The sequence below is a fragment of the Podarcis filfolensis genome, assembly GCF_964270895.1.
Source record: "Podarcis filfolensis genome assembly, chromosome: 7".
NCBI classification, from domain to species: Eukaryota; Metazoa; Chordata; class Lepidosauria; order Squamata; family Lacertidae; genus Podarcis; species Podarcis filfolensis.
The window spans coordinates 43,231,487-43,259,123 of record NC_139603.1 but is presented as its reverse complement, the minus strand read 5'-3'; the positions used below and the strand labels follow the sequence as shown (position 1 = coordinate 43,259,123).

General features: G+C 40.2%; 1 protein-coding gene across 2 annotated transcripts; it reads left to right on the top strand.

Annotated features, from left to right (window-relative positions):
• The first annotated feature begins 46 nt into the window (after positions 1-46).
• Positions 47-27,536, top strand: RALBP1 (ralA binding protein 1). 2 transcript variants are annotated; one of them, XM_083622595.1, is made up of 10 exons: positions 47-370; positions 5,738-6,034; positions 10,927-11,385; positions 14,117-14,466; positions 18,906-19,067; positions 19,647-19,778; positions 20,808-20,915; positions 22,042-22,163; positions 22,582-22,702; positions 24,735-27,536. In XM_083622595.1, exons 2-10 carry the CDS (start codon positions 5,791-5,793, stop codon positions 25,023-25,025), a joined length of 1,989 nt encoding a protein of 662 aa, XP_083478721.1. In that variant the 5' UTR covers positions 47-370; positions 5,738-5,790; the 3' UTR covers positions 25,026-27,536. The 2 variants fall into 2 exon arrangements, with proteins under 2 accessions (XP_083478721.1, XP_083478720.1); XM_083622594.1 differs by having other exon boundaries at positions 93-374.
• Positions 27,537-27,637: the final 101 nt, after the last annotated feature.

The window sequence follows — 27,637 nt, the reverse complement described above, 5'->3', positions numbered from 1 at the left end:
TCTACCCGTTATATAAAAATAGGGAGAACAAGTGCGCAGGCGCAGACTCCCTTCTCCGCTCCTTTTGGGTAGCTCGCTCCCTCAGCTACTACGACGGCCCCTCCCTGTGCGTCATGCGCGTGCGCCGCCTAATTCCGGCCTCTGCCCTCGGTAGCCAAAGGGCTGCAAGAAACAGGCCGGAGAAGCGGGGGGGAGGAGGAGAGAAAGGCGTTCGCGCATGCGCCTCCCAACTGCCTCCTTCTGTTCCCTATACCCGACCTTGTAAGCGGGCGGCGAGGGGATGGGGCGCGGAGCGGGGCCCGGATGAGGCCGAAGAGGAGCCCAGCTCAGCACAGCCGTCCTGCCAGCGACGGGCTCCCCACCCGCTCAGGTCAGTGCCGGGGCCATGCTCATGCGCGTGAGGACTCCCCACCCGACCCGGGTTCTCCCTCACATCAGCTCCGTTGCCTCCGAGAAGGGGGTGAGGGAGGGAAATGTGGCCGAGCCTGCGGGAGAAGGGCATTAACTGAAGCGCTCTCTGCGGCGCGCATGCGCTAGTATGCCTGTGCAGCGCCCCCTAGCGCCTCGGGGCGCCTTGTGACTGAGGCCCTGTTGGGTCTTAGGCTGCCACTCCCTTTTTCTCCTCAGGATTGCTGAATGGGGTGTTGGCATATTGGCACACCCTGTGGGTGGGATGCAAGCAACGTCGACATTATCAACCGCTTTGAGGGTTTTTTTGGGGGGGGTTGCACTCAAGTGGTGTATAAATTTTATGATATAAATAAATTCTCTGCAACAAGTGGTTCAGGTTGCAATCCTATGCACACTTAACATGTTAAAAAAGCCCTTTGCATGTAGTGGGGTTAACCTCTGAATAAACTTGTGTTGTCTGAGTATCTTCCACTCACCATCATTCCGCCACCCACTTTTGCCCGCTTAAGGCTCCTGGTGACTGCTTATGTGGACTCTCTTAATGCATAAACATGCCCCTTTGAGACTATGGCAGGATGGTTAAAAGATAACTAGTTAATGATGTTAAACTGCAGCCAGCCAGCCCCCATTTGCAAGCATCCTGGTTGTAGGATCAAATAAACTTATGAAATGGGAACACAGTGGCAACTATTGTGATTCAGGATGCATTTATGTAATGGTTTTTATTTTGGGGGGAGTAACTGTTGCAGTCTTCCATGTACTCTTTCTTAGTTACTTAGATGTGCAAAAAGAAATGGGGATTTTAAAAAAATTAAAAAAGGATTACAGAAGCTCATATATGTGTCAGCAGCTAAATGGAAATCAAACAGAATTGGGGATAAAAAGCACCCGGTGGCACCCCACGGTACAACTGCCAAAGGGGAAAAACCTAATCCCCTAATGCTATTTACCAAATCCAACTCCTTAGGTATGAGCAGAATCACTTCAACACAGTGCCACCAACTCACAACACAGAAATGGCCATAGTCAAAGGTATCAAAAGCTTCTAAGGGCCCAAGCAAGAGCAACAAGGTCTGTCCTGCTTCTGAAGAACATAATGTATCAGGACACCCAAGATAAACAACTACCTGACATTCAGAAGATATCTTAAGGCAGCCCTGTGCAGGGAAGTTTTTAATGTATGACATATTAGTGTATTTTTGGTCTTTGTGGAAGCCGCCCAGAGTGGCTGGGAAAACCCAGCCAGATGGGCGGGGCACAAATAATAAATTATTATTATTATTATTATTATTATTATTATTATTCCCAAACAAAGCTCAAACCCAGACTGAAATGGGTCAATATCATCAGCTTCCTCTAAGAGTGTCTGCCAGCCCACTCTCAATCACCTTACCCCCAAAAGGGGATATTTGTGATAGGGTGGTGGTTGTCAAACACCTCAAGATCCAAGGAGGGCTTCTTTAGAAGCACTACTGCCTCCTTTGTGTATGTTTATAACATACTTTAGTTTCTGTATTTAATGAAAACCATAACATACCAGGATTAGTTGAAGAAACAAATACTGTGATATATTTTAAAAGATTTGTAGATTTGTGTCTATGCTCGTAATTGTATTGGTCACACAGAATGCTTGTTATTAGCAACAGAGCAAATACTAAAGATACCAGCGCACCTTGTAAAAGAAAAAAAGTTTTAAAATACCTCTCTCTGAAATCCTGGAGAGCTACTGTCAGACAGGACTGCCCTCATTCAGGCACAATTGGTCTGGCTTGGGAAAAGGCAGCTGCTTATATCCTTCAGCACCACAAAGAACTCTCTCTAAGAAAGGTTTCTTTTTGTATGTGTCCTGTTGGGTGCATTTGTTAACACAAGGAATTGTTTTACCCACACAGAATGATCTCTGTATAGGTGGCTACAGTTTCCCTAAAGGTTTTGGAAGTGCTTCAAACTGTAGCTGGTTATATATTTACCCGAGCTACATGGTTGCAGCTGCTCCATGGCTGGATCTTCCACAGCTCTGGTAATATTTGAGTAACAGAGGAAGATCAGTGCAGCAGCAGGAGTGTTTAAATCAAGCTGTGTATATGTAAATACAGCTTGCATAGTGCAAGTAACCCCATCCTGAAGATTGTTAAAGCACACTAAAGCAATTTCAAGTTTGCCTTCCTGGTTCACAGTGAAAGCTTTTCTTCTTCCAATCGGTGACTGATTTGGAAGTCCCATGTTCTGTTTTGTGTCCCATATCTACATTGCTTGCTCTGTGCTAGTATACCGACCACTGAGATCAAAACAGATTTCATGCCCTGACTTTCAAGGAAAAGAGATGGGGAAGTATAATTTTTAAATTTTTCTTGTGCTCAGAGAACCTTTGCTAAGCATCAGGCAAAAACTACTGTTCTTCCCACCTCCTCTCTTTCCTTTAGGAAAGGTTGGCAGGGAGCTTCTCTGGCTGCTTCTCCATAATAGGTCTCCTCTGATGAGCTTTGGTGAAGATGGCAGGGAAGGGGCAGGAACCTTGTGACCATAATTCTTGGCTTTGCAGCCAAGGCCAGCCAAAAAATATGGACCTCTGCACAGATGTCACAAAGTCAAATGCCTCCTCAAAGCTGTGGAAAGCAGTGTTCTCCCCATTCATATTTTTTGGTGTAACCCAGCCCATTTTAGTCACAATTCGTTTTAGATCCCACTGACTTCAGTGGGAGATACACATGTGCTTAGTTCTCTCTCTGAATTTAATTGAATTGTTCATCTAGATAAGCTTTTTTCCTTTTTTTATTGAGGCAAACATGCTGCCAGATTTTAGCATGTGTGGACACATGATATTAGCTGTGGCTCAGCAAATGAGGAATCTGGAATAAGAAAGCGTTTCCCAGAACATTTCAATACCAGAGAGAGCGGAACTGTTCAGTGTTTGTTATTTGTTGTACCATGACTTTGAAATGAACTTATGATAAAGGTTATACTGTGTCTGAATGTTTGCTAATAAACTGCTTAAAAAGCAAATTGTGTATGGACTTGAAGAGTTGCAGCTGTGCTGTTAACAAAATAGGAACCTGACATGGGGTCAAATCAGGTTTGTTTATGATACATAGATTCTTTGTATTCCTTCCCTTTGACCCACTTACAGTTAAAGGCACCTTATGGACAGTTTTCTAGCTTTTAGTCGTTCAAGGTCAGTGGGGCTACTCAGGGCAAAGTGGTTTAAGTTTTGACTCATGAAGCTCAATTCAGTGCATATTTACTGAGGGCTAAGTCTAATTCTGTTCAGTTATGCTAGGATTGCAGGGTTAGCTGAGAAAACTTCAATTCTGAAATGCTAGGCTATGTTTTCAGAATGAGTCATCTTCTGACTAGGTAGCAGTAGCTGTTTGATTCAGGGCCAAAACTGCATGAGAGACATGGCATCTATGGTGGGATCTCCCATTTTTATTTTTTATTTTGAAGTAATTTTAAGGGGATTCAATTTTTGTTGGAACAGTTGTGTGGAAGGAGCGAGAGATAAAAACTCCATGGCTTCATACTCCTTATCTAAATCTCCAAGGTGTTGCTTCACTGGTGGTTTGGCACTTGCTCTTGGCTGTGCAACTTAATTGGAGGACCTTCGTAAGACTTTCATAAGCAATAGTAGGCAAGAGAGTGATTCACATGGGAGTTACGAGTTGTCCTGATAATTTTTATTCTATGATTCTGGTTTTGAAATAACAACATGTTCTACCAGTGTATAGTCTACACATGATAAACTTTAGCACTGAGAGAGAACAGAGTGTTCTTTACATAACTGCAAGTCAGTCTGACAGCAAGGATAGCTAAGGCAAGAGATTCAAACAAGGCTTATAGTTTTGCCCTAAGACAATCCCCAGGTTCTGTGATGGAAATAAACAATGTGCATGCAGGAAATTGGCACAGACACACTTTAACTAATGTACTCTTATACTTCTTGTTTTAGGTTCACCTCCTGTTCCAAGGTATAGAATTCTTCTCTAAGAATTGACATAAAGGGGGAGAGATTATGAGCTAAGAGGAGTGTAGGCAAGAACTAGGGTCCAGCGAGAAAAGGATGTATGAAGAGTAGGTGGGGTGGGGGATCTTCAAATTCTAAGATTTATTGAAATTGAAAGGTACCTCTGGATATTGAAGGGTTCCCTCTTCTGCATTGAATTTTGAACTTCAGGTCCCTTTGTTTAAAGTTCTGACTTTAGAAATCCTATAATACTTCACCGCTTGCAAAAAAAAAGTGCACTTGCAAGGCTGAGATGACTGATGAATTTTCTGTCTGATGTACATCATTCCAACATCACATTAACCATGCTGTGCTGGGATAACATTGTATTGTATTGTTTGTATTGCTTTCTTTAAAGTACTTGTACTCTGCCCTTCCAGGCTTGTGGAAGGCAGCACACAATTAAAAAAATTAAATACATAACAGGGCTAACAGGATAGAGTAGTCAAACTTAAAAATAGCCCAGTTTGCTTCAGGTCGAAAGTGGATGTCAGATTTCTCCATCTGATCCATAGTCCCTTTGCTGTAATAGACTTCTACAGGAAAGTCCATTACTGATTGAAGTTTCTACTTGGATGACATAGAAGATATAATTTGGAATGGAAAAACCCTAGGTTGCAGACGTCGTTTTCCACAATAGCCATTGTCATTCTCCTCCTCCTATCTCATGAACCATGGCATCTACATCCATCAAATTATGCCAAACTGTAAGCTTTAAAATGTTTCCACAATAGCTTCTGCTCTGTTATTTAACATATACAATGCCAGTAATAACCAAAATATGTAGACGAGAATCAGAAACTTTGGGGTGTACACTTCAAAATAAGCTTTGGGCCACCACAGATTATATGCCTACTCTTCTAGTAGGAAGTTCCCACTGAGGTAACATTGCATTGCATTTCTCTCTGTATCTGTTTGGGGACAAGTTGTAACCAACATAGTGCCACATACCAATCATATCCAAAATAAACAAAATACTGGACTGAACTTGACTTGATACAATCTCGTAGAAGACACAGTCCTGGATGTATGAATATATGATTTGTGATGAGCCAGAATGTGGAGTGTAAAGGAAGCTACTCTTAACAAATTCTGAAAATTGAAATTGTACTTCATGGTTGCAGTTGAATTTCAGATTTTTAAACTTGAACCTCAATGTATGTGATATCATGAGTAGTCCTGTTTATATCATGTGATGAATTCTTGAGTGAAATTGAGTGTAATACATATTGAGTGTAATACATATAAAGCTGTATTGAAAGCAGTTTCTTTCACTATAATAGTATTTTGCAGCGACAAAAATACTATGTGTTCTTTTTATTGCAGGCAAAATGGATAGGTAACAGGATATTGTTCTGCTGTGGTGCCAGAGAGTAAGAATGACGGAGTGCTTCCTGCCTCCCACCAGTAGCCCCAGTGAGCACCGCAGAGTAGAGCATGGTGGGAGTCTTGCTCGGACCCCGAGCTCTGAAGAAATCAGCCCAACAAAATTCCCTGGCTTATATCGAACTGGCGAGCCATCACCACCTCATGACAGCCTGCATGAGCCTCCAGATATTGTGTCTGATGATGAGAAAGAACATGGGAAGAAGAAAGGAAAATTTAAAAAGAAGGAGAAAAGAAGTAGGTAGTCCTTCTCTTCCAATCTGTGTGCTACTAGTGTGCTTTTTAGTATTTACGGTTTGCTTTTCATGACTCAGTACTTGTGTGCATGTGTTTTAATGTACAGCATGATCACATCTTGTGCACAGTTAACTAGTGTGATTTCAGTCTTGCGCAGTTGAAAGCGGGCCAGTTGAAATTGCGCGAATTCACACTTAAAAGCTCCTTTTGCGCTGGGTTTTCCCAGTTCGGAAAGAGCTTTTGAGCTCTCCATCTTGCTTACCAGGCAAGTCCTGCTCAGTGCGCGAGCTCTGGGATGCTCTTGCATGATCTTGTGGGAATGTGGATGCCCCCACGAGATCTCGCGAGAGCATCCCAGAGACCACAAGCTGAGCATGACTTGCCCGCTAAGCAAGGCAAAGAGCTCAAAAGCTCTCTGCCTTCCTTGGGTATAAGGTCCACTTGGCACATTGACTCGAGAAGGTAAGTATGGTCGCACAGTGACAGTTTCAAGGGGTGGGCTGAGTATATACGCCATCTCCAGAGTGTAACCCTGTGCAAGATGTGATTATACTGTAGCCCTTTATATAATTTATTCATTTAGTTATCAATGTGTGTGGCACCACAAGTGTAAATGTATTTCATAAGTGTTACAGGTTTTTTTTGTATGTAAATGTTTTCTAAGGCATAAGGTGCTATAAAATCTGTGCTAATTCTAATCAAATGTTTTGGTATGTGATGCCTTCATATCCATCAGAGTCTTAAGATTATTTGTAAATCTGCTAAGGCTTTCATGACATCTAAATGAGGACTATAAAAATATTTCCATATTGCAGCAGTGACATCATGACTGTGCATCGACTATCATACCTCATAATTAACTGAGGTATGAACAAGCCTCATGGAGCCACCTCAGTCCTTCCCTATGATCCAGGAAGTAAGCTTGGAATTCTCAGTTAACCTATAGTTTCCTGATAGGTTTGTACAGGGAAACTATGGTTAACAAATTCCAAACAAACCAGGATATTAAACCAACTTTAAACAGTGCCTTAGTATTCCATGCATGTTTGTAAGCATTGAGTGTAGTTTCCTGGTTTGGAAACAATGGGAAACCCTTGTTAATAGAAACTTGTTGACTTCCTTGCCTGCTCATGCAAAGGGAGGAGCAAAACAGCTCTCTGCAAGTGTACGATACTCATTCATATCTTGGCTTCTTAAGCTAAAGAAATTACAGTCTAAAGCTTAATGCCATCACTTTAAAACAGGTGGGGAACCATTTTCAGCCCAAGGGCTGGATCAGAAATTGGGCCACCCCTCCACGGGCCTCTTTTTAAGGTGGTTGGGGCAGATCAGCTTATTGGTTCTAAAATAAGTTGTTCATTTACAGGTGCAGTTTGGTATGAAACCTTGCTTGCAAATGGACATTTTTCCTTGGCATTTGCAGGTGCAAATGATTAAATATTTGATTGCAAGGGGGGAGATAACTGCAATGCCTTTTACCAGCCCTGTGCATACTGTGGCCACTACTGCCATGCAACCTGTGTTTAATGTGTAGATAACTAAAGGCTTGTGAATCGATCTTCTGTTCATTTAAAATTGTTGACGTTAATTGCTCCCTTTGGTTTCCGTTGGGACAGATTCATGTATTGTCTAGCTATCTGAAAATAAATTTATTGCAAAAAAATGGCATTAACAGTAAAATCTCCAAAGACAACTGCTTTCTAATCCTTGTCAAAAAGTTCTGAAATTGCTTCTCTAATTGTATTGGGAGTTATGGCTTTCGGCATTTTTATCCACATCCACTGTTTCAGTGCTAATTCTACTACATCTGTTCTCCTTCTACAAGTACCATAGCTGTCAGAATGGCTGCTTGATAATACATTTTTTAGGGATTGCTAGTCCACCATTTTTTGTATTTTGGGGTATCTTTGATTTCAAGACACATTGGTTAATCAAAGTTTGAATTCTTTGAAAAGTTACATTTTATCTTGGTGCCTTGATCTGTGGTAAACATTCTGTTCTGTACTGTGATGCTGTTATATTTTTGTGTATACAGAAGTATCAGTAGGCATTCAGAAAAACTCAAGGTGCTTAGCTTCAAATTATGGATCTAATATTTCAGTAGCTGTTTATTTATTAAATATTTTAAACAAATAGGAGAGCCCAGAATTTCAGACTTCAACTGTGTGTTTTTCCTTCTTTTAAAAGTGGCAGCATTGTTTGCCTGCTGGTTTTTGAAGTAATGTGAAGAATTAGAATTTCTTAGAGCAGAAGGCTATGAATGTTTGCTTGGAAATAAATCCCACCATGTTCAGTGGCGCTTACTCCAAAGTAAGTGTGCATCCCTAGGTCATTTTGGATTTGATTTTTAGTGCAGGGCTGCAGCTGTTGGGTCAAGGCTTGGTTACTCTCAGTCCTAGGGCGTAGCAGAAGGCAAGAGATAAAGAAAACTGATTTGTAGAAAGGATTTGGGACATACAGTTGAGCTAAAGGAATGGGTTAAATAGACATGTGATATAGTGGAATTCTTGCTGGAAACAAGGGCCATTGGTCCAATCGGGAATCTTTTAATCTTGGGATGTTGGGTCAAGTCTTTACTGTACTGAGGCAGTTTCCAAATCCCATCTTTAGCGGACAATGGTAGGGTCTTCTCATAACAGAGAAGTTAAAAGTCAGAATTTGGGGTTTGTTAAATCATTTTTTTTAAAAAAAACCCAAAGGCCGGAAAAACATGATTTTCTTCTTCATTGAGCATGTTTTTAAAAGGCTGTACCATGGCAGTCTATTTATGTACCATATATTCTAGTTCCAAGTTGGTCTACATCTGTGGATACAGAGTTCTTACCCCCACTTTGATGGCCAGACATTCATGGTGGAATATCACTTCAGCTCTCTAGCACAGTGGGTCTGCGTAACTCACCCAGGGCACCATTCACATAAAAACTACCATAAATATATCAAAATTTTCAAAAGTAGGGTCTACGGCTTGGTTTTTGAAAAACAGGGGGTCCACAGTACTTAGCTAATTGGGAACCAGTGCTCTAGCAGGTTCTCCATCAAATTTAGTTCAGGGTTTTTTTTAGCCATTTCCTCCTCTGTCTTAGCATATGTGCTGCAATAAGTGATGGGTGTGTTTTAGATATTTATTTTCTTGTTCTTCCCTACAGGGTAGGCAGGGCTAGTTGCAGAAGAGGTGTAGCTTATTGGACTCCTGTGCATTTATTTCAGAGGCAGCAAAGTAAAGCACCTGATAATTTTCAGCAAAAGCTTTGTTTGTCTTATGGCTGTGGAATTGAACTCTCTTGTGCAGTTTACATAATCCAAATGGGCACATGTAGTTAGAGATTTGTCAGGATGATTGGGACGACTTTGCCCATGGAATTGAAAAGTAAGTTATTTCTTTTTAGAGATTGTACATTCATTTTTTACATTGTAGAATATCTGGTTTGCCTAGAATATCTGGTCTAGCCTTTTTATTCCAAGCAGTTAACTTAGTGGTTTTTGCAACACAATCCACTTCTCACTGAAGTCAGTAGCAAAGCTCTCTCTCATTTTAATGCAGCAGGATTGTATTATTTGTATTTTTTGCAGGTTGATTTTCAGATGTGCTTGTAAAGATGTTTAACTGATGCCACGACACTGTGTTATATTCATTGCAAGAATACATATATTTTTTACCTTCTAATTTTAATAATAATGATTCTTATAATTAATATTTATGATGAAAATAACAAATGTGCAAATTCAAGAAGTTCTAACAAATTTTCTATGCTTTTTGCAAGTATGAACAACTGTGTTATAATGCTTCTTAAATAACAAAAATTATTTCCATTTATTAGTGAAAAATGTGTGTTGTTTGAATATTGTTTCTGATTGCAATGGTTATTAAATAATTTTATTAACTTCACTTTTATACAACTCCTCTTCCAAGGAACCCAGGGCAGGACAGTGTACATGCCCCACCTACACACAGACACACACTAATCCTTATAATAACTTTGTTGAGGTAGGTTCGCTAAGATATGGTTACCAGCCAAATGGCATCCATTAAATTTCCAAAGCTTAGCAGGGATTTGAATCTGAGTCTTCCTGCTCATATTCTGCTTCTTATCCATGAGACCCTCCTAAGTGGTAATAGAGACTAGCAATAGCTCTTCTACTCATCTTGTTTAACAAACTCTTTTGCCACCATAATGAGCTTTATATATGCACTCATTCATAAATTATCACATATCCCTGTTTGCCTGTTGGCCATCTTAGAAAATGGTAACCAAACTGGAGAATTCATGCAACAGGATGCTAGTGTCTACCCAAGAAAAATCACATAGACCTGAATCATATACAAACTTCAAGATTCTCTGCACAGTCTGTTTTTTTACAAGAGTCTACAGCAGATCCTGGAATATTGCTAAAGATTTAAGATAAGCAGATATGTGCCATTCATATCACTTTACAGCATCAGTTCTGTATTGATTTTGATGTTACATTTTACTTTAGGAGGAAACGATGAAAAACATTAAGGTGCCAGTACTAAGTTTACTTACCAGGGAATAACTCCACTGACGACAATGGGATATTCAAGCCTTGGCTTAGGCTTGCATTGCAAGTTGGAGTTAAACTTCAAACTGTACATTTTAGCCTATTTTTGTCAGCAGGTAATCATGTGATTCTGCTTGTGTATCTCTCCTGAAAAATGTGTATGAAGCTTTCATACCAGAGTAATATTTTTTAAAATTCATATACATTCTTCAGGGGAAGAAAATACATCAGAATTGTATCCAAGTCCTGCATAATTCTGCAAATCTGTGTATGTAGCACATTATTGCTGAGCATTTTTCTGCCTTTTGGCTTTTCTAGGTAGATTATGCATTTGATATTTTCCCTCCTTCATGTTTTCCTTTTTCTCTTAACAGCGGAAGGCTATGCAGCCTTCCAGGAAGACAGCTCTGGGGATGAAGCTGAAAGCCCCTCCAAGTTAAAGCGCTCCAAAGGGATCCACGTTTTCAAGAAGCCAAGTTTCTCCAAAAAGAAGGAAAAAGATTTTAAGATAAAAGAAAAACCCAAAGATGAAAAACATAAAGAGGACAAGCACAAGGAGGAAAAACATAAAGAGAAAAAATCTAAAGACTTGACAGCAGCGGATGTTGTGAAACAATGGAAAGAGAAGAAGAAGAAGAAGAAACCAGCTCAAGAGGCAGAGATACCGCAGGTGGATATTCCCAGGCCTCGCCCTGTGTTTGGTATCCCTTTGGCAGATGCAGCAGAAAGGACCATGTTGTATGATGGCATCCGCCTGCCAGCAGTTTTCCGGGAATGTATAGATTACGTAGAGAAATATGGCATGAAATGCGAAGGCATCTACAGAGTTTCAGGTATAGTGGCCCAACTGAAGGTAGCTTTCGTCTGCTTTGCCTCCTGTCTTTTGACCCAAAGGGCATAATGGGGCTCTCCACCTTCACATTGCCCAAAACTTCATGTGACTTTGTAAATGCCTGCAGCTTCCTAAAACCAAATGTGTTTAGCTGCTGTTGAATTTAGGTTAGCTCTAAATTTAAGGCTGGAAGGATTGCTAATAAGCAGGTATAATTGAAAAATGTTTTACCCTGCTTATACATATTAAAGTTCAAGACACAATTCTATATACATCTACCATTTGTGTTCAGTGGTGCTTGCTCCTGGGTTAATGTGCATTTTATTTATCTATTTAGTTCATAAAATTTATAAATTGCTTGATTGTGGGTGTTTTTTTTAAACAAGTTACATATATTACCACTGCAATTAAGACTGCAAATTTTATGCCCAGTTTTCTAGAAGTAAGCCCTTTGAATTTGACTGGATTTCCTTTTCAATGAACACATAAGATTATGCCGTAAGTTAGCAAACCTAGTCTTTTGTGTTTGAGGGCACAGTGTTTTATCAGATCCATTAAAGTCATGCTTCCTAGAGTGGCTCTGATTTCCAAGCAGTTTCCTCAGCCATCTGCCACAACCTGCTTGCTGAGTAGAGCAACTGAAAAAAACAACAACATGGTTCAGTCTTTGTGATAGAAAGAGAAAATTGGCATGTGGCACTTCCCAACTGCATTCCTCACAATGCTCGCTCTGGAGTAGTGACTTCAGTATGTATAATGGTATAGAGTGGTGTAAGTAGCTTGAGGACTGTGAGAATATAACCTAATCAGAGATGTTAAGAACCTCACAGTTGTTTGCTATATATTTTTAATTATGTTGTATAAAAGATTCAGGGCTAGCAAGTAAAATAGTGATTTGTCAAGTGGCATATGGTGGGGAGAGAACATATTCTTCAGCTGTTTTTCCCTCCTACACTTTCATTTTGACTTTCTTCCAAATGGAATTTATACACAAAGTCCTCATTAGCTGGTATCTTGAAAAAACAGGGGAAATGTTGCAATAGCAGTTGAGGATTTAGCTTGGATTTGAAGAAAACACCCCGGTGGTAATGCCAAGATAATTAGCAGCCACAGTAGTTGTGTAACCCTTGATCCACATAAAAGTAACAATGATTCGAGTCATTTATTTAATTATACAGCTGTATTTTGAATTGTGAATGCCACCTGTGAGAGGCATCATGCCCGTGATCGAAATGCAGTGCACGAGCTGTTTTGACAGGAACTGAAATGCAAATTCCAAGGCGGAATTTAAAGACAAAACTGCACAGGAAGTAAATATTTTGAAGAGATGTTTAGTGCAAACATTGCACATTAGTGAAACATAAATATGAAAGCATAGCCACACTTTTATTGACACTATGTCACTATTTCTTGCAGAAATATAATTTTCTGATCTTTGAGGTTCATAGGTTTATATCCTTTACTATGCCAGGCCGTGCTACAGTATGACCATGACAGTGTAAACTGTCCTTCTCTGGGTAGTAGATATGGATACTGCTTGGAATTTAAGCTTGAAAGGGAATTTGTGCAAGCATTGGAAAGTGTTCGGGCAAGTCTGAACAATGCAGAGAAGTGAAGTACTCTGATTATAACTGACTTGTAAATAAGTCCATAAAAGTTAGTATCCTGCAACCTTGCTTTATTTTATTTTTTACTAACCTGCTAGTTTCTAAGCTGGCCAGGGAGGAGGGAAAGCCCCTCCTCTTAGCAGACTAGTGGTGTGGATGGGTGTTTAAGCCTTCTGCATTTCTGTACCTGTCCTTCCTCTGTGGCTAGCATGGAAACCGAACACACTGGCAGAGGACAGCAGAGCAGTTTGTCTCTCCTTCACCAGTGTGCTCATTCATCAGCATAGAATTCCATGCACTTGCCTGCATGGAATTTTAGTGGCCTTTGATGACCAGGTGTGTTCTTAGAAATAAGGATTGAAAGTGGATAGTGTACAACACATCAGAACATGGGTGTGGTTTATTATTATTAAACAAATTAAAGAGATGGTCGAAATTCCAAATCAAAAAGTCACCATCCAACCACTATCTTTGCTGTTTCTCCTCTACCTGCTTTTGCTGTAAATTGGAGACCCTGGATGCACCCACAAAATACACAAAACTATGGTTTAACACCCAAGGGTGAGCCTGAGTGACTTGTCAGGCTTGCATGCATCGTTCTCTTCCGTCATGGTCTTGAGGTACATTTTGGCAGAGTTTAGTTTCACAGAATCCTGGATCGTTACTACATTTGAAACATGGATTCTAATTTAAAACAAACTGGCAAGTTTCATAACAAGCTGGTGTCAGACTGTGGGTTTGTTCTGCTTGGGCTTGTTCTGGCTCATCCATGCCGTGCTAAACCATGCAGACACAGCCTACTGCACCTTCCTTCCTTCTTCCATTGTACACCACACCCTTATCTACAGTCAGCATGCTGTAGTGTTATTTCTTGAGTTAAGAGTCCAGGGTGGTATTCAACAAAGTTTTCCTGAGAGCAGACCTATTGAAATTAATGAACACAACTAAGGTAGATCCATTCATTTGAATGGGTCTGCTCTGAATAAAACTTACTTGAGTACATTCCCCAGTGTTTTGTGACTTTGCAAAATGAAGATAGTGCTTTACATGTGTGATTGCTCTGTTTTTGTATGTTTTTGGAATTATTTTGTGAAATCATTCTAATTTTTTTATTATTTTTTTAAGGAATTAAATCAAAGGTGGATGAGCTAAAAGCAGCATACGACCGAGAAGAATCCCCCAACCTGGAGGAGTATGAGCCTAACACTGTAGCCAGCTTGTTGAAGCAGTATCTGCGTGAACTTCCTGAGAACTTGCTTACCAAAGAGCTCATGCCTCGCTTTGAAGATGCTTGTGGGAAGAGCCTGGAGGTTGAGAAATTGCAGGAGTGCCAGCGTCTCCTGAAAGAACTACCAGAGTGTAACTATCTCCTAATTTCTTGGCTGATTGTGCACATGGACCATGTAATTGCAAAGGAACTAGAAACAAAAATGAATATACAGAACATTTCCATAGTACTCAGCCCAACTGTTCAGGTATGCATAATAGGCTCTCTCTTTCCCTACTTCTCTCTCTCTCTCTCTATATATATATATATCAGTGGTTTTCAGACTTATTTCTCTGGGCCAATTTCAGAATAATAATTTGCTCTTGCCACACTGAATTTTTAATTAATAAGAAATACATTGGGACACAAAAAGAAGCAACAACTAGCAGTGCTTCATTTTAAAAAGATCTCTGATGCTATACTATACTACACTGGAATGTTTAGGTGTTTATTTGATTGTCCTTGAATCTTCCCGCCACACTTGCTATCCTTTCCTGCCACACCAACGTGGCATGCCACACTCTTTGAGAACCACTGCACTCTCTATATCCCTGCCTACATCCATATGTTGCTGAAGGTAAGCAGAGTTGGGATCTGCGTAGGACGCATATAGAAGCTGTTTTGACTCTTCAGAGGAAGAGGTGATGTAATTGTAATTAATTGTGAACCAAGCTATCATTTATAGTTGGTTGGGACCAACAAATCAAACTTAATGACCTTCTGGTAGTACCCAGTCACCCTCTTACATAATCCAGACCAGTGTGCAACTATCAGAGAGCAGGTGTACAGGAGGAGGAGGAGGAGTTTGGATTTGATATCCCGCTTTATCACTACCCGAAGGAGTCTCAAAGCGGCTAACATTCTCCTTTCCCTTCCTCCCCCACAACAAACACTCTGTGAGGTGAGTGGGGCTGAGAGACTTCAAAGAAGTGTGACTAGCCCAAGGTCACCCAGCAGCTGCATGTGGAGGAGCGGAGACGCGAACCTGGTTCACCAGACTATGAGTCTGCCGCTCTTAACCACTACACCACACTGGCTCCACGCACACAGTAAAATGGTACCTGCAAAGCACACAGTTCCAGATGGTGTTCAGGCAAGGGAGCCACGTTAGACACTCCTAAACTGGGACTGTGTTAGTTCTCTTTGTGTCCTCCTCCCCAGCCTCCCAAGGTCTAGAACAGAATGGATCTTTGTTTTGGTTGAGGGTTTATTTGACATACCCTAAAGTTATACATAATTTACCATTCTTCCTGCAATGTTTTAATGGCTCTCATTCATTACTTCTGTTCTCTCAATTAGCATTGCAGGGAAAGAAAATTATGCAAACAAAACCCAGCTTTACCAAGCAGCAGCAACTTCTGAGATTTTGAAGCTTAAAACAGCCATCCTTTCTTTGATATATTTAGTAATGTCTTTACAATCTTGGATAATTTTGAAATCAGAGGCCACTGTCTTTGGCATCCCAAATGGTTGGCATTTTTAAGCCTTTGGCCATGGAGGCATGAGAAAGGGTTGCAGAAAATATACTTTCTAGGTATTAAGTCCCATTGAACACAGTGAACTAACTTTTGAGTACACAAGGGCTACACTGTTAGTCGTAGTTACATATATCAGTATAAAAGCACTAGAACCTGGACTTTTGCTAGGTACTGAGAGCTTAATAATAATAATAATAATAATAATTTATTATTTATACCCCGCCCATCTGGCTGGGCCTCCCCAGCCACTCTGGGCGGCTTCCATAAAAACCAAATATCACACGGTAAAATATCACACGTTAAAAACTTCCCTGAACAGGGCTGCCTTAAGATGCCTTCTGAATGTCAGGTAGTTGTTTATCGCTTTGACATCTGCTGGAAGGGCGTTCCACAGGGCGGGCGCCACTACCGAGAAGGCCCTCTGCCTGGTTCCCTGTAGCTTTGCTTCTCGCAATGAGGGAACCGCCAGAAGGCCCTCGGCGCTGGACCTCAGCGTCTGGGCAGAATGATGGGGGTGGAGACGCTCCTTCAGGTATACTGGACCGAGGCCGTTTAGGGCTTTAAAGGTCAGCACCAACACTTTGAATTGTGCTCGGAAACGTACTGGGAGCCAATGTAGGTCTTTCAAGACCGGTGTTATATGGTCTCGGCGGCCGCCCCCAGTCACCAGTCTAGCTGCCGCATTCTGGATTAGTTGTAGTTTCCGAGTCACCTTCAAAGGTAGCCCCACGTAGGGTGCATTGCAGTAGTCCAAGCGGGAGATAACCAGAGCATGCACCACTCTGGCGAGACAGTCCACAGGCAGATAGGGTCTCAGCCTACGTACCAGATGGAGCTGGTAAACAGCTGCCCTGGACACAGATTTGACCTGTGCCTCCATGGACAGCTGTGAGTCCAAAATGACTTAACCACCTGCTACCTTCACATATCCAAATTTAGATCACATATGTTGATCTCCTTCCAGAATGAGTAATCACAGTAATCTCATTTTAATTTTATTATTGAATAATGATGCTGTCAAACCAGTTGTTCAAGTGCTAAACAAGATATTCTGGTTGAAACTCCTTTTGTGCAATGTATCAACTAAAGTCAAGACAAAAATCAAATCATTTGATAGTGTTATACTTTTTGTTGTTTAAATTTATTCCATTATATCTTTGAATTTCAATTATTCCCAGTTGAGAATTGAAGTCTAGGTAATATTTGTTTTTTAATCTCACTGCCATTTTTATGTAATCCAATGAGAGAGTGAAGCTTTTTTGGCATGTGGATTAGGCAATGTTCTTTGATGTCTTGTCTTTGCTCCGTCTCCCTTCTTAGCAGCCAACGTAAAATGAATGCAACATGGTATTACCCTGTCATATCTTGTTATATATGTAGGATTAAGTTCAATTAAAGTCATATATTTCTAGACTCCAGATTTTTTCTGGAAACTAATGTGACAGCTAGATTCCAAAACAAATCAGCTTTCAAGACCACGAACAGTAGAATCTCTTCTCAGTGTATACTTCCTTGTGTTTTTTAAAATGACTGACAAGTGATAAAAAATATTTTATGCGTTGAATATTCTTATTATAGGTGGAGAGTTAAAAAGGCATTTTTTTAAAATGTTGCAGGTATTCAAAGTACTACGTAAAGACTTCATAGAAAGGATCTCATTATATCAATGCTTTAACCCAGCTGGAGATTCTGGAATTGACAGTATAAAATTTTAGCTAATATTTTGCTTTCTAAGCGTTCTGACATTTTGGGATTGCAAGATATACAGTTAACACTTCGCCTGGGATCCATTTCCCAGTGCTTAGACTAACAAAGAAGGCTAACAGCACAGAGTCTTTATTAAAATAAACCTGCTCTTGCCTAGTCAATTTTAGGAAGTTTGTGGGAACAGACTGGATGGATGTCTCTGGTTTACTGTTATGTAAGAGCATCAAACTGGGGCATTAGGATTAGGCTGTCAGAAGTGCACGTTTGACACATCACCTTCATAATCCATTTATATTAAAATGTTGAATAATAGTATTGCTGTTATTTTACACTTCTAAAGCTCCTAAGATTTTCTAAGCCTATATGTGTATTAAAGATAAGGCAGTCTCTGCCTGCAGACACAACATCTCATATACATCTCATAAAAGGAATGGGAAAGGGAGAAGTAAGCAAGCATTGGAGCAGCTGTTCCTTCTCTGATCAATGAATTAATCTTCCATGGTGTTCTTCCTGGGAGGCAGGGGGTGCAGCCTCTCATTGGTAGAGGCCAGAGTCTTCTTCCCTTTTGTTTTGTAGCACTAGATCAACTGGTGTTATAATGCAGTTGGTATTGCCTAAATAAGAGAAGTCCAATGGTGCCGTTTTATCGTAAAGCCAAATCATGGTGAAAAGAACAAAGGAAATATTGTCAGAAAGGTTTTTGCAACTTCCCTTTGTGGATTCTTCTACTGTTCTAGAACTACCTGTCATTTAGTCCATCCTTGGCCTCTTTTCAGAACCCCTCCCATATCAGGCTAGTGGAGATAAACTCAAATATTGATTTCAGATCATGTTCCACTGGAAGAAAATGTACTGCTATTGCAGAGCAGAACACTCCACATTACTCTTAAAGGCAGGTCATGCCAAAAGTTTAAAGGAAAAAGTAAAACAAAATAAAACTGTAAGATCATTTACTCAGCCTTTCCTGGATAAAAATTTCTCCTTGCCTGAAGGTTGCAAATGGTCAGACCCCAACGTTTAAACAAAATACTCATTTACCAGATTCCTTTGGAGCCTTTACAGTTTTGGAGTTAACAAACAGTAGCAGCAGCCTGGAGTTGTTATTAAAGCCAATTTGGAACTTAATTCTTATTTGCTGATGGTTACAATTGACATAAATGAGTAACTTGTTTAGGATCAAAGAGTCGGCCATTACATTTCTGCCCAGATAATTGTGTGATTTTTTTTTTTTAGGGGAAACTACGCAATTTTAACATGATTACATTAGATTTTAACATGATTACATTTCAACAGCTAATTATTTTTAAACATGATCTCTGCGTCTTTAGCCTGTTCAGGAAGTTACAGGAAGGAATATCTTAGGTCTGTTAGAATTATTTAGCATCTATGCTGTGGATGTTTGCAGACCAAGTGATTAGAGAGGAAGATCAAAAGTAGTAATTTGACTGTTACGTCTTTTCAGATCAGCAATCGTGTCTTGTATGTGTTTTTCACACATGTTCAAGAGTTCTTTGGAAATGTGATTCTGAAACGGGTGACAAAGCCTCTACGCTGGTCTAACATGGCAACAATGCCAGCATTGCCTGAAACACAGGAAAGCATCAAAGAAGAAATTAGAAGACAGGTTGGTGCACTTGTACTTTTCTTGGCTCTTTCAGTTGAATTTTTATATTGAAACAGGGCAAATTTCATACTGACCAGACAAATACAGGAGAAATTATCTTAATTTTATAAGAAATAAGTTTGGGTTTTAACATAGGATGTGATACATCTCAACTACAGAGTTGCTTCTCCTACCTCTTTAATAAAAGAGGTGGTGAAGAAGGCTCCAGAATTTTTTGACTGGAAAGAACTAAAAATGAAGGAGCCTCAAGCTTCCCCTCCCATTGTAGACAATTGTGTGTTGGGGGACAGGGGAATAACACGGCAGGTTTACACCAGCTATCAACAGCTACTACTCACAATGGCTATGTTCTGCCTCCACTATGCTTCTGAATGCTATTCTGGGACTCACAAGTGGGTAGACTACTATTGCGTTCAGATCCCGGTTTTGGGCTTCCCATAGACATCTGGTTCGCCATTGTAATATCAGGATGCTGGATGGGCTGCTGGCCTGATCCAGCAGGCTCTTCTTATGTTCTTAAAAGTTTTTTTAAGCTTAGAAAGTGAATAATATTGCTGAATATGGTGTGTGTTTTACTAGGAATTCCTGTTGAATTGTTTACACCGAGACCTACAGGCGGGGATCAAAGATTTATCCAAAGAGGAGAGATTATGGGAGGTGCAAAGAATTTTGACTGCTCTCAAAAGGAAGCTAAGAGAAGCTAAAAGACAAGTGAGTTTCTTTGCATGTAACCCACGCGAATTGGACAGGAAGAGTACTCTCATAATTTCTAAGCTGCCTCATTTGGTGTTTTGCTTTGGTGATAGAAATAGTAGCTAACATTGTCTTAATCAAAATACCATGCTATCCCTGACAGGGGAGACAGAGCTGTTCTTCCTTTCTGCTATGGAGGCTTTTAACTAGTCTAGTGCCGGATTGTTTATAGTTTATAGTTCTGATGGATCAAAATGTCTCACAGCGTATTACTTCTTTTCCCCATCCTTAAATAAGAGGCTCCCTTTGACAATTGCCGTCCAGCATAATTGTCCTTACTTAACACAGTATCAGAGGCAGGGATTCAAGTTCCTTAAACACTGGACACTGCTGCACATCAACAGTGGTTGAATTCCAGGATCTCATTATTGGGATCCTTGGTACCCTATCCTGTAATAATGAATGGCCTGGTGTACCAGCATGGTATCTGATAATGATAAAATTGTGTGTATTCCTGATATTTCACTTCTAAAGCGTGCTGAGTTTCTGTTGCAAAGGCATGGGATAGAAATGTTGCATTAGATGACTGCTCTTCTCTTGGGACGCTTACAGTTTCTGGCTTTCAGTTTCACAGTTTGGTGTTTGAGCTTCTGACAAGGTTACCTTTCAGACTTTTGTTGTAATTGCCTTGGGCTTTATTGGCCAATGCCTTTTGTGTGGTTAATCACGATATCTTCAGGTATGTGAAAATGTCTGCTTGCCACAGTGCATAAATCAACTGATCTGTCTGCTGGGGGAACCCACAGTCTGCTTGTTCACAGAGAATCAAAAGCAGCTGCACAGATTTAACCGCCATCTGTCCTAGAAGGGAAAGCAAGTGATTAACCTGACCCACTAATGCTACTTTAGGAAGTTTGAAAAACTTCAGATATTTTCTCAGTATAATAACAGCACAAAAACCTCTGTGAGCTCCTGTTTAGATACAATTTCATTTAACCATATGGCTATGTTTGGCAGTGGCCATTAATCAAGATTTTTTCAATGCAGGAGTGTGAAACAAAGATTGCACGAGAGATTGCCAGCCTTTCAAAGGAGGATGTTTCCAAAGAGGAAATGAATGAGAATGAAGAAGTTATTAATATTCTGCTCGCTCAGGTAGTTTCTGATGTTGAATGCACTATTTTTTATTTTTCTTCCTCTTCTTCTTCTTCCCCTTTTCACTATTCATTAAGGTAACATTAAACTGTTGCCAAACTGACTTGGAGAGAAACGGACATTCATATTTGAAAGAATTCTTTGATACTTTAAGAATTCTTTGTTACTTTAACGAAACTTTTAATTTATACAGTAGGTGCATTCTAATTAATCTTATTGAGCATCTGAAAGGGGGGGCAGGGATGGCTAGAAAGATGTCATGCTTAGTTCCAAATGGTCATTTTGTTTCTGGTGATCTTGGTGAGCACTTGATGAGGCTGGTAGAACTGCTTGTTCATCCCAAAATGGACCCTTCTGAGCTCAGACCTCTGGCATCCTCACTATTTGGGAGTGGAGGGGGAAGACAGTGATTTCAACCACTGGCTTCTGAGTTAACAAAGTTGTTACAGAAATGTTGTTAATTCAAGATAACAGGATGCCCTTTCAGTAGTTGCTGTATGGGTTAATTTAATGAATTGCTGCCTTCCAGCAGTCCCTGCAATTTCTGGCACTACACTGGTCATCCCTACTAATGCTACTTGTTCCTCAGCTACCTGTAGGAATCCCATGCCCGTTCTTTACCATCCTTGGTTCTTTTTTTATTTCGGGTCATGCACCCCAAAACAGTCCCTTAGGTGCCCAAGTTACACCCACCTCCCCATTTATTCTTCCTATGTCTTCTCTTCATAAAAAGAGAAAATTGTGGTCCAGGGCAAGGTTATCAAAATACTGTAACTATGGTAAGTCAAGCTTAAATCATGCAGTACAGCCCAAACTCCACCAGGCCATCCTGCATTTGCTTATTCAGGATTTCTGTGGAATGTAGTGCTTCAGTTTATTGAACTTCCTCCCATAAAGTTGTGCAGTTGATGAGATAAATGTCTGGAAAATTATATGGGGAGATGTCTTGGCACGGCGAGCTTTAAGCTTTCTTTCCCTGTCGGCATCCTACCCATCTCTTCCCTTCTCCACCCAGCAGCCTTAGAAGCTATAGTTCATGTGTTTAGTCAAGAAAGGAAGGGTAGGAATTGCAGTGTAATATCCCTGATCCATAAACCAAAGGCTTAAGTGATCTAATCTTTTGCAGGAGAATGAGATTTTGACAGAACAAGAAGAGCTGCTGGCAATGGAGCAGTTTTTGCGCAGACAAATTGCCACCGAAAAAGAGGAAATAGATCGCCTCCAAGCGGAAATAGCGGAAATTCAAAGGTAACCACCTCTCTGGAATCAAGCTTTCTGAATTCTAAAATAACATTTTTAAAGCAATATGCTCGTACTGAAGTGTGATGGAAGGATAATTACATTGCACCCTTTGGCTATTTTTGACATCATCATCCTAACACTACACTTTGGTTTGAATCTTAGTAAAATCCAGTAAACTTAACAGGCTGTTGAATTTTACCCTATTAACAGAAGTGGTTCTATGTTTTAGTGGTTCTGTAAGCAGCTTCTTGAAAAGTGTTCTAAGTGTAATATTTGAAAGTATATTTTTAGTCACACTTCTCCATATACAGTATAGCATACAGTAAACATGTATTGTGCTCCAGATCATGTCCATTATGTGGCAATTGATTAATGCTGTATAGCAATCTAGGCAAACAGTGAAGTAAGCTTTCATCTGTTTCAGTCGGCAGCATGGTCGAAGCGAAACCGAAGAATATTCTTCTGAAAGTGAGAGTGAGAGCGAAGATGAGGAAGAGCTACAAATAATCTTGGAAGACTTGCAGAGGCAGAATGAAGAACTGGAGGTGAGACTGCACTACTGCAAAATATTTATTCATTGAACTTTTTGTAGAGCTGAGAGGTTTAATCAGGAGAAGGATCAGAATATTTATGGCAGGTCTGTGTATGTCATCTGAAAACACAGCCTCTGATACGCCTCATTCTGTCACCTAATGAATCACAACCTGTTTTTGGCAGGCATGAGGTTGTTTTCATTGAAAATGTCTTGAATATATGTAGTTCTGCTACAGTGCTGACAATTTTCAGGGGGGTGGGCAGATATAGTGGTTAACTCCTTTTTACTAGTTTCCATTGCTTTAGCTTGGGAAATAGAAAAACAATATTGGAGCTACATATACAGTATGTTCTTAGGACTAGTGATACATTTCAACTGAATTGCTGCCTTACTGGTTTGACAAGTATAGAATAGACATTTTCAAATACTGGGTGTGTCTTCAGATCTAAAAACATTCTTAATTGCTTTATTATATTTTACAATAACTTGACTATCTTATGTAACTTAATAAATATTAAAATTATAATTAAAAATGTGGAAGGGTGGACACTTAAAAGATTAAATTATATTGTACTATTGCCACATTTATATTGCAAATTATGACTCTTGCCCTTCCTAGTGTTGCTTTTGTAATCTTTAATACACCTTCCCTGCTGGTCTTCCCAGCACTGGCAAGGAAATTGCACAAGTTACATAATCTCCATTACTAATGGAAACGATTGTATTATATGCATTTATTTTAGTTACTTTATATAGTAACAATAATACATAGATATGTGAAATCACAAAAACTACATAAAAACACGTGAGAGAGACTGTTGCCAAAGAATCACTGAATGAACTGAAGCTAAATCTTAGATGGGAATTTTTTCGAGTTGTTGATGAGGTTTCTGGATTATATCTTGCTTTGTTACTACCTCAAAACCAATGCAGAAATTAGGAATTTTTCAAGCTTGGGAGCTGCAAATAATCCTCTGGCTTCCTATGCATTTCTTCCAAAGCATGCTTCCTTGTGGAAAATTTGAATGCTAACAAATTAATTAAACAATTAACTTAGTTGAACAATACAAAATTACAAATATGAATCAACTACCTGATGTAAAGCATCCAAAATAACTTAACCTGCAGAATTTCCTAAATAGGGTTTTTGCTCCCTACATGTTACAATATAAAAGGTCTTAATGTTATTAACTACTGACGTTTTAAAATAAAAACGATTTAGAGTACTCTGAGTGCTTCATACCTTGCTACATACAGTCATACCTTGGTTTTCAAATGGCTTGGCTCCTAAACAAATCGGCTCCCAAATTGTGAGTGTTCCGGTTTGTGAACGTTTTTCAGAAGCCAAACGTCTGACACAGCTTCCGCTTGGTTTTCGAACAGTTTCAGGAGTCGAATGGACTCCTGGAACGGATTAAGTTCGAGAACCAAGGTTCCACCGTATTATCTCTGTAATCCATTCAGCAACCTCTAAGGTAGGTCACTGTTGCCTCCATATTGCAGGTGGAAGAGTGAGGCTAAGAGACAGTGACTCAACTAAGTCAACCCTGCACTAACTATCCTGAGAGTAAGTCCCACTGAACCTGGGATTTCACTTCTAGTACAATCTGAACTAGGGATTTGCACCTCACATTCAAAGCCACCATGTTACCTTCATTTTTGTAATACTTGTGGGCACACAGAAGTTCAGAGTAAAGTGAAAATGCAAACTGTATAAACAAATGTAATTTCCCAGTGAATGCTAGGGAGGAAAGACCCACAATTTTAAACTTGTGATTACTGCAAGAACCTTCTCTAGTGGAGAGGGAGTTAGCAGCATCTTGTGTCGCTGTTTAATCTCCTGTGGTTATAAATACCCAGTTCCTCCTAGGCTGGATTTTCCACGCGCCTCATTTCTAACCCTTCTCCCATGAACATACTTGTGCCCCTTCCAAGGAAAAGTTACATTGTGTGATGCTCTATTAACGATTCATTAGCCGCATAAGTAGCTGTTTGTAGCTGAAGTGACCCTCCCCCCTCCCTCCCTCTTGTGCTGGATAAAGATTAAGAACAACCATCTGAACCAAGCGATTCATGAAGAGCGAGAGGCCATCATTGAATTGCGAGTGCAGCTCCGGCTCTTGCAGATGCAGCGAGCAAAATCGGAGCAGCAGGTGCAGGAAGAAGAAGAGCTTGAGAAACGGGCAGGCGCATCCCAGCAGCAGCAGCAGCCCCAGCCCCAGCCGCCAAGAGAGACTGTCCCGGAGACAAAAGCAGCAAAAGAGCAGCCAAAGGCAATCAAGGAGCCAGTGAAGCCATCGCCAAGCAAGGAGCGAAAGGAAACACCAATTTAATTGGATTCCTAAGGTATTCAGGAGACCACCTGGGGCAAAGCCAGGACTGTGCAACTTACTGTAAATCTGAGGCATGTATATTCTGTAAATAGGTTGTCTTTTACACCCTGGAGATATTTTGTCTCCTCCCTACCTGTGGCTTCTGCCTATCAGGCTCAGGTTATTTGGAAGGACAAAGCAATTTGAGATGGGGAAGAGGGTGCAGCACAGCTGTTACTTTGCGTCGTCAGATACTGGCATCAGGTGACAATAAATGACTCGCTGGGAAGTTTTATTTTCAAACAGTTGGGTCTGGAGAAGTCTTGGAAATTCTCTCATGTGTTTTCTTCCTAAGGGCTACTTCATGCGTATCATTTCACTACACTTAGTGTAGGGGGAAAGCCTACATACCCAGCCTTGTAATTGGCCACTCTTCCTGGTAGCCATAGGCAGTAGAATTTCCCACCAGTTGTATAGGCTGGTGGGAGGGGGATGGATTGCTCTGTTCCTTTTTCACCATACCACTTGACAGAAGGCCTTTTTTTTAGTATTGACTCTAGAGAAGGGATCTTCCTTTTCTCTGCAGCCAACTTGGAAATGTAAGCAACTAGCTTCGTAGCCTGGATTTTTTTAAAAACTAGCCTGTTAATAAATTGTATGGGCTTATTTAAAAGGCTGCATATGTCTATGTATGTGTCATGTGCAGATCATGCTTGTTTCTATTTTGCTGTACACACACACACACACACACACACACACACACGTTGGGAAGCCACAGTTGGCAGCAACAAAATAGATAAATGCAACTATCATCCATAATAGTGTTCACATTTTTTCCACTGTGCTGGTGAAAGATAATGTGTGAAGTGGCTCTTGGGTCAGAATCAGTTCCAACCCATAACCATACATTTACTTGCTTTGTGAATTTCTTTGCTCTCCATTGTAATTTCTATCTTTTTACTCACTCTTGCTTGTGCTTTTGGTACAGATTATGAGCAGTGGAGCTTTACAAAGTAGATTTGTCCTGAGTGGATGGAAGGTCTCCAAGGGCAAAACATTAGTGTTATTCAGCATGTTCTCATTCTCATTTGACATTTTTAAAGCTGTATGGAACTATACGTAAAGCTGAGATGCAAAGATTGATGAGCACAGCCCCATAAATGAAAGTTACCCACAAAGATCTGTTAAACTTTGGCAATGCACTTAAGTATAGGACTAATTAACTAGGAAATGTATGTTCCTTACAGGTGAGAATACAAGCACCGTATAAGTAAATAGCCAGCACCTCATAATGCAGACTCTGTTCATTTCTTTTTAAAGTTTATTCCTATGTTTGTGGATAATGCTTTGATAATTTAACAGGGACCCACACATTTTCACTTAATAACCAGCCCCCAATTTGTGGTTGCCAAGCTTGGAAAGGGGCTGGAGTTTATTTTTGATGTACTGTTCTTCTGAGATGCAGAGTATTTTCAAGTACAGTGCAACACAAAGAACTCTGACCTCCTCCTGGAGCTAGGAAGGTGGTGGGATATCACCGGTGCCATTGTACTGTGCCCCTGAGAAGCATGGGAATGTCTCCAGGATTGTCACAGAAGTTGCACTGTGCTTCTGGTGCATGTGGAATGCCTAGGAGACAGCATGACACAGAGAAGCAACTGCCCCCTTCTAAGGACTGAGGCTAGGAAGGGAATGGTTGATCATCCTTGAGAGTCATGCAGTGATTTTGGGGCACCCTAAGCTACTCTGAAGTATAGTGTGACTACTGAGACAAATCCTTAACTCCAAGCTCAGGAGGCGGACTGTGGCTCATCATTCTTTCCAAAGGACAATGGGACACTAGCCATGGTAAGCATATTTGTGAACTTCTGAGTAATTAAAGCTGTTGGACAATGTGGCTTACTTAATCAGGTAATATACACCTCTCTTTGTACACAAGTTCAAGCTATTCAGATGTCCTCCAACAATTCCTGATGGAGAGCTGCTTCCTTTTGCTTGATCATTTTCTGTTGCCAGCAACAAATTGTTTTGGTAACGTTTGTATTTCAGCAGCACCCATTTTTAAAAGCCCAGTTTAATTGAATTGGTCATCTCAGTAATGTAGAACAGATTCCACAGGGTGCTCTATATCTTATTTACCATAGTTTCTAGTCTGCATTATTTATTTTGTTTGGTGTGATTTTCTTTGCCTATTGCACTGCTTATGAATCATTGGCCATGATTTTATTTTGTACAAATAACGCCTTGATATATGTTACAGAGAACAGCTTATTTTTTTAAACCTTGAAGAAAAGAATTTATGGGGACTGGTCAGATGACAGTTGTGTGTGCATAAAGCATTTTCCTTTGCCTGTTACATACATTTTATATTTTCTGGCAGTATTTAAACTTTTTTTTGTTTAAATTCTCACTAATTTCTATTAAATTGTCAAACCTTATATAATCAATGTTCATCAAGCAAATATCTTGCTGCTGGTTAACTTCTATTTTGTCAATACCATGTTAATCAAGTAAATAAATTCTACAGACATCTGCATGTGGTTTTATTTAACTACAGGAAACAACAAATAACTTGGACAGGTTCAATACCTACCATCTCCAGAAAGAGCTGGGAATATCCCATCTGAAAGCCT

Bases quoted from the DNA above. Each gene is read 5' to 3' on its own strand.
- RALBP1 (XM_083622595.1), top strand. From the start codon at position 5,791: ATGACGGAGTGCTTCCTGCCTCCCACCAGTAGCCCCAGTGAGCACCGC. The intron at 14,467-18,905 runs GTATGCATAATA...ACGTCTTTTCAG, and splicing joins TACTCAGCCCAACTGTTCAG to ATCAGCAATCGTGTCTTGTA. The intron at 22,703-24,734 runs GTGAGACTGCAC...TGCTGGATAAAG, and splicing joins GGCAGAATGAAGAACTGGAG to ATTAAGAACAACCATCTGAA.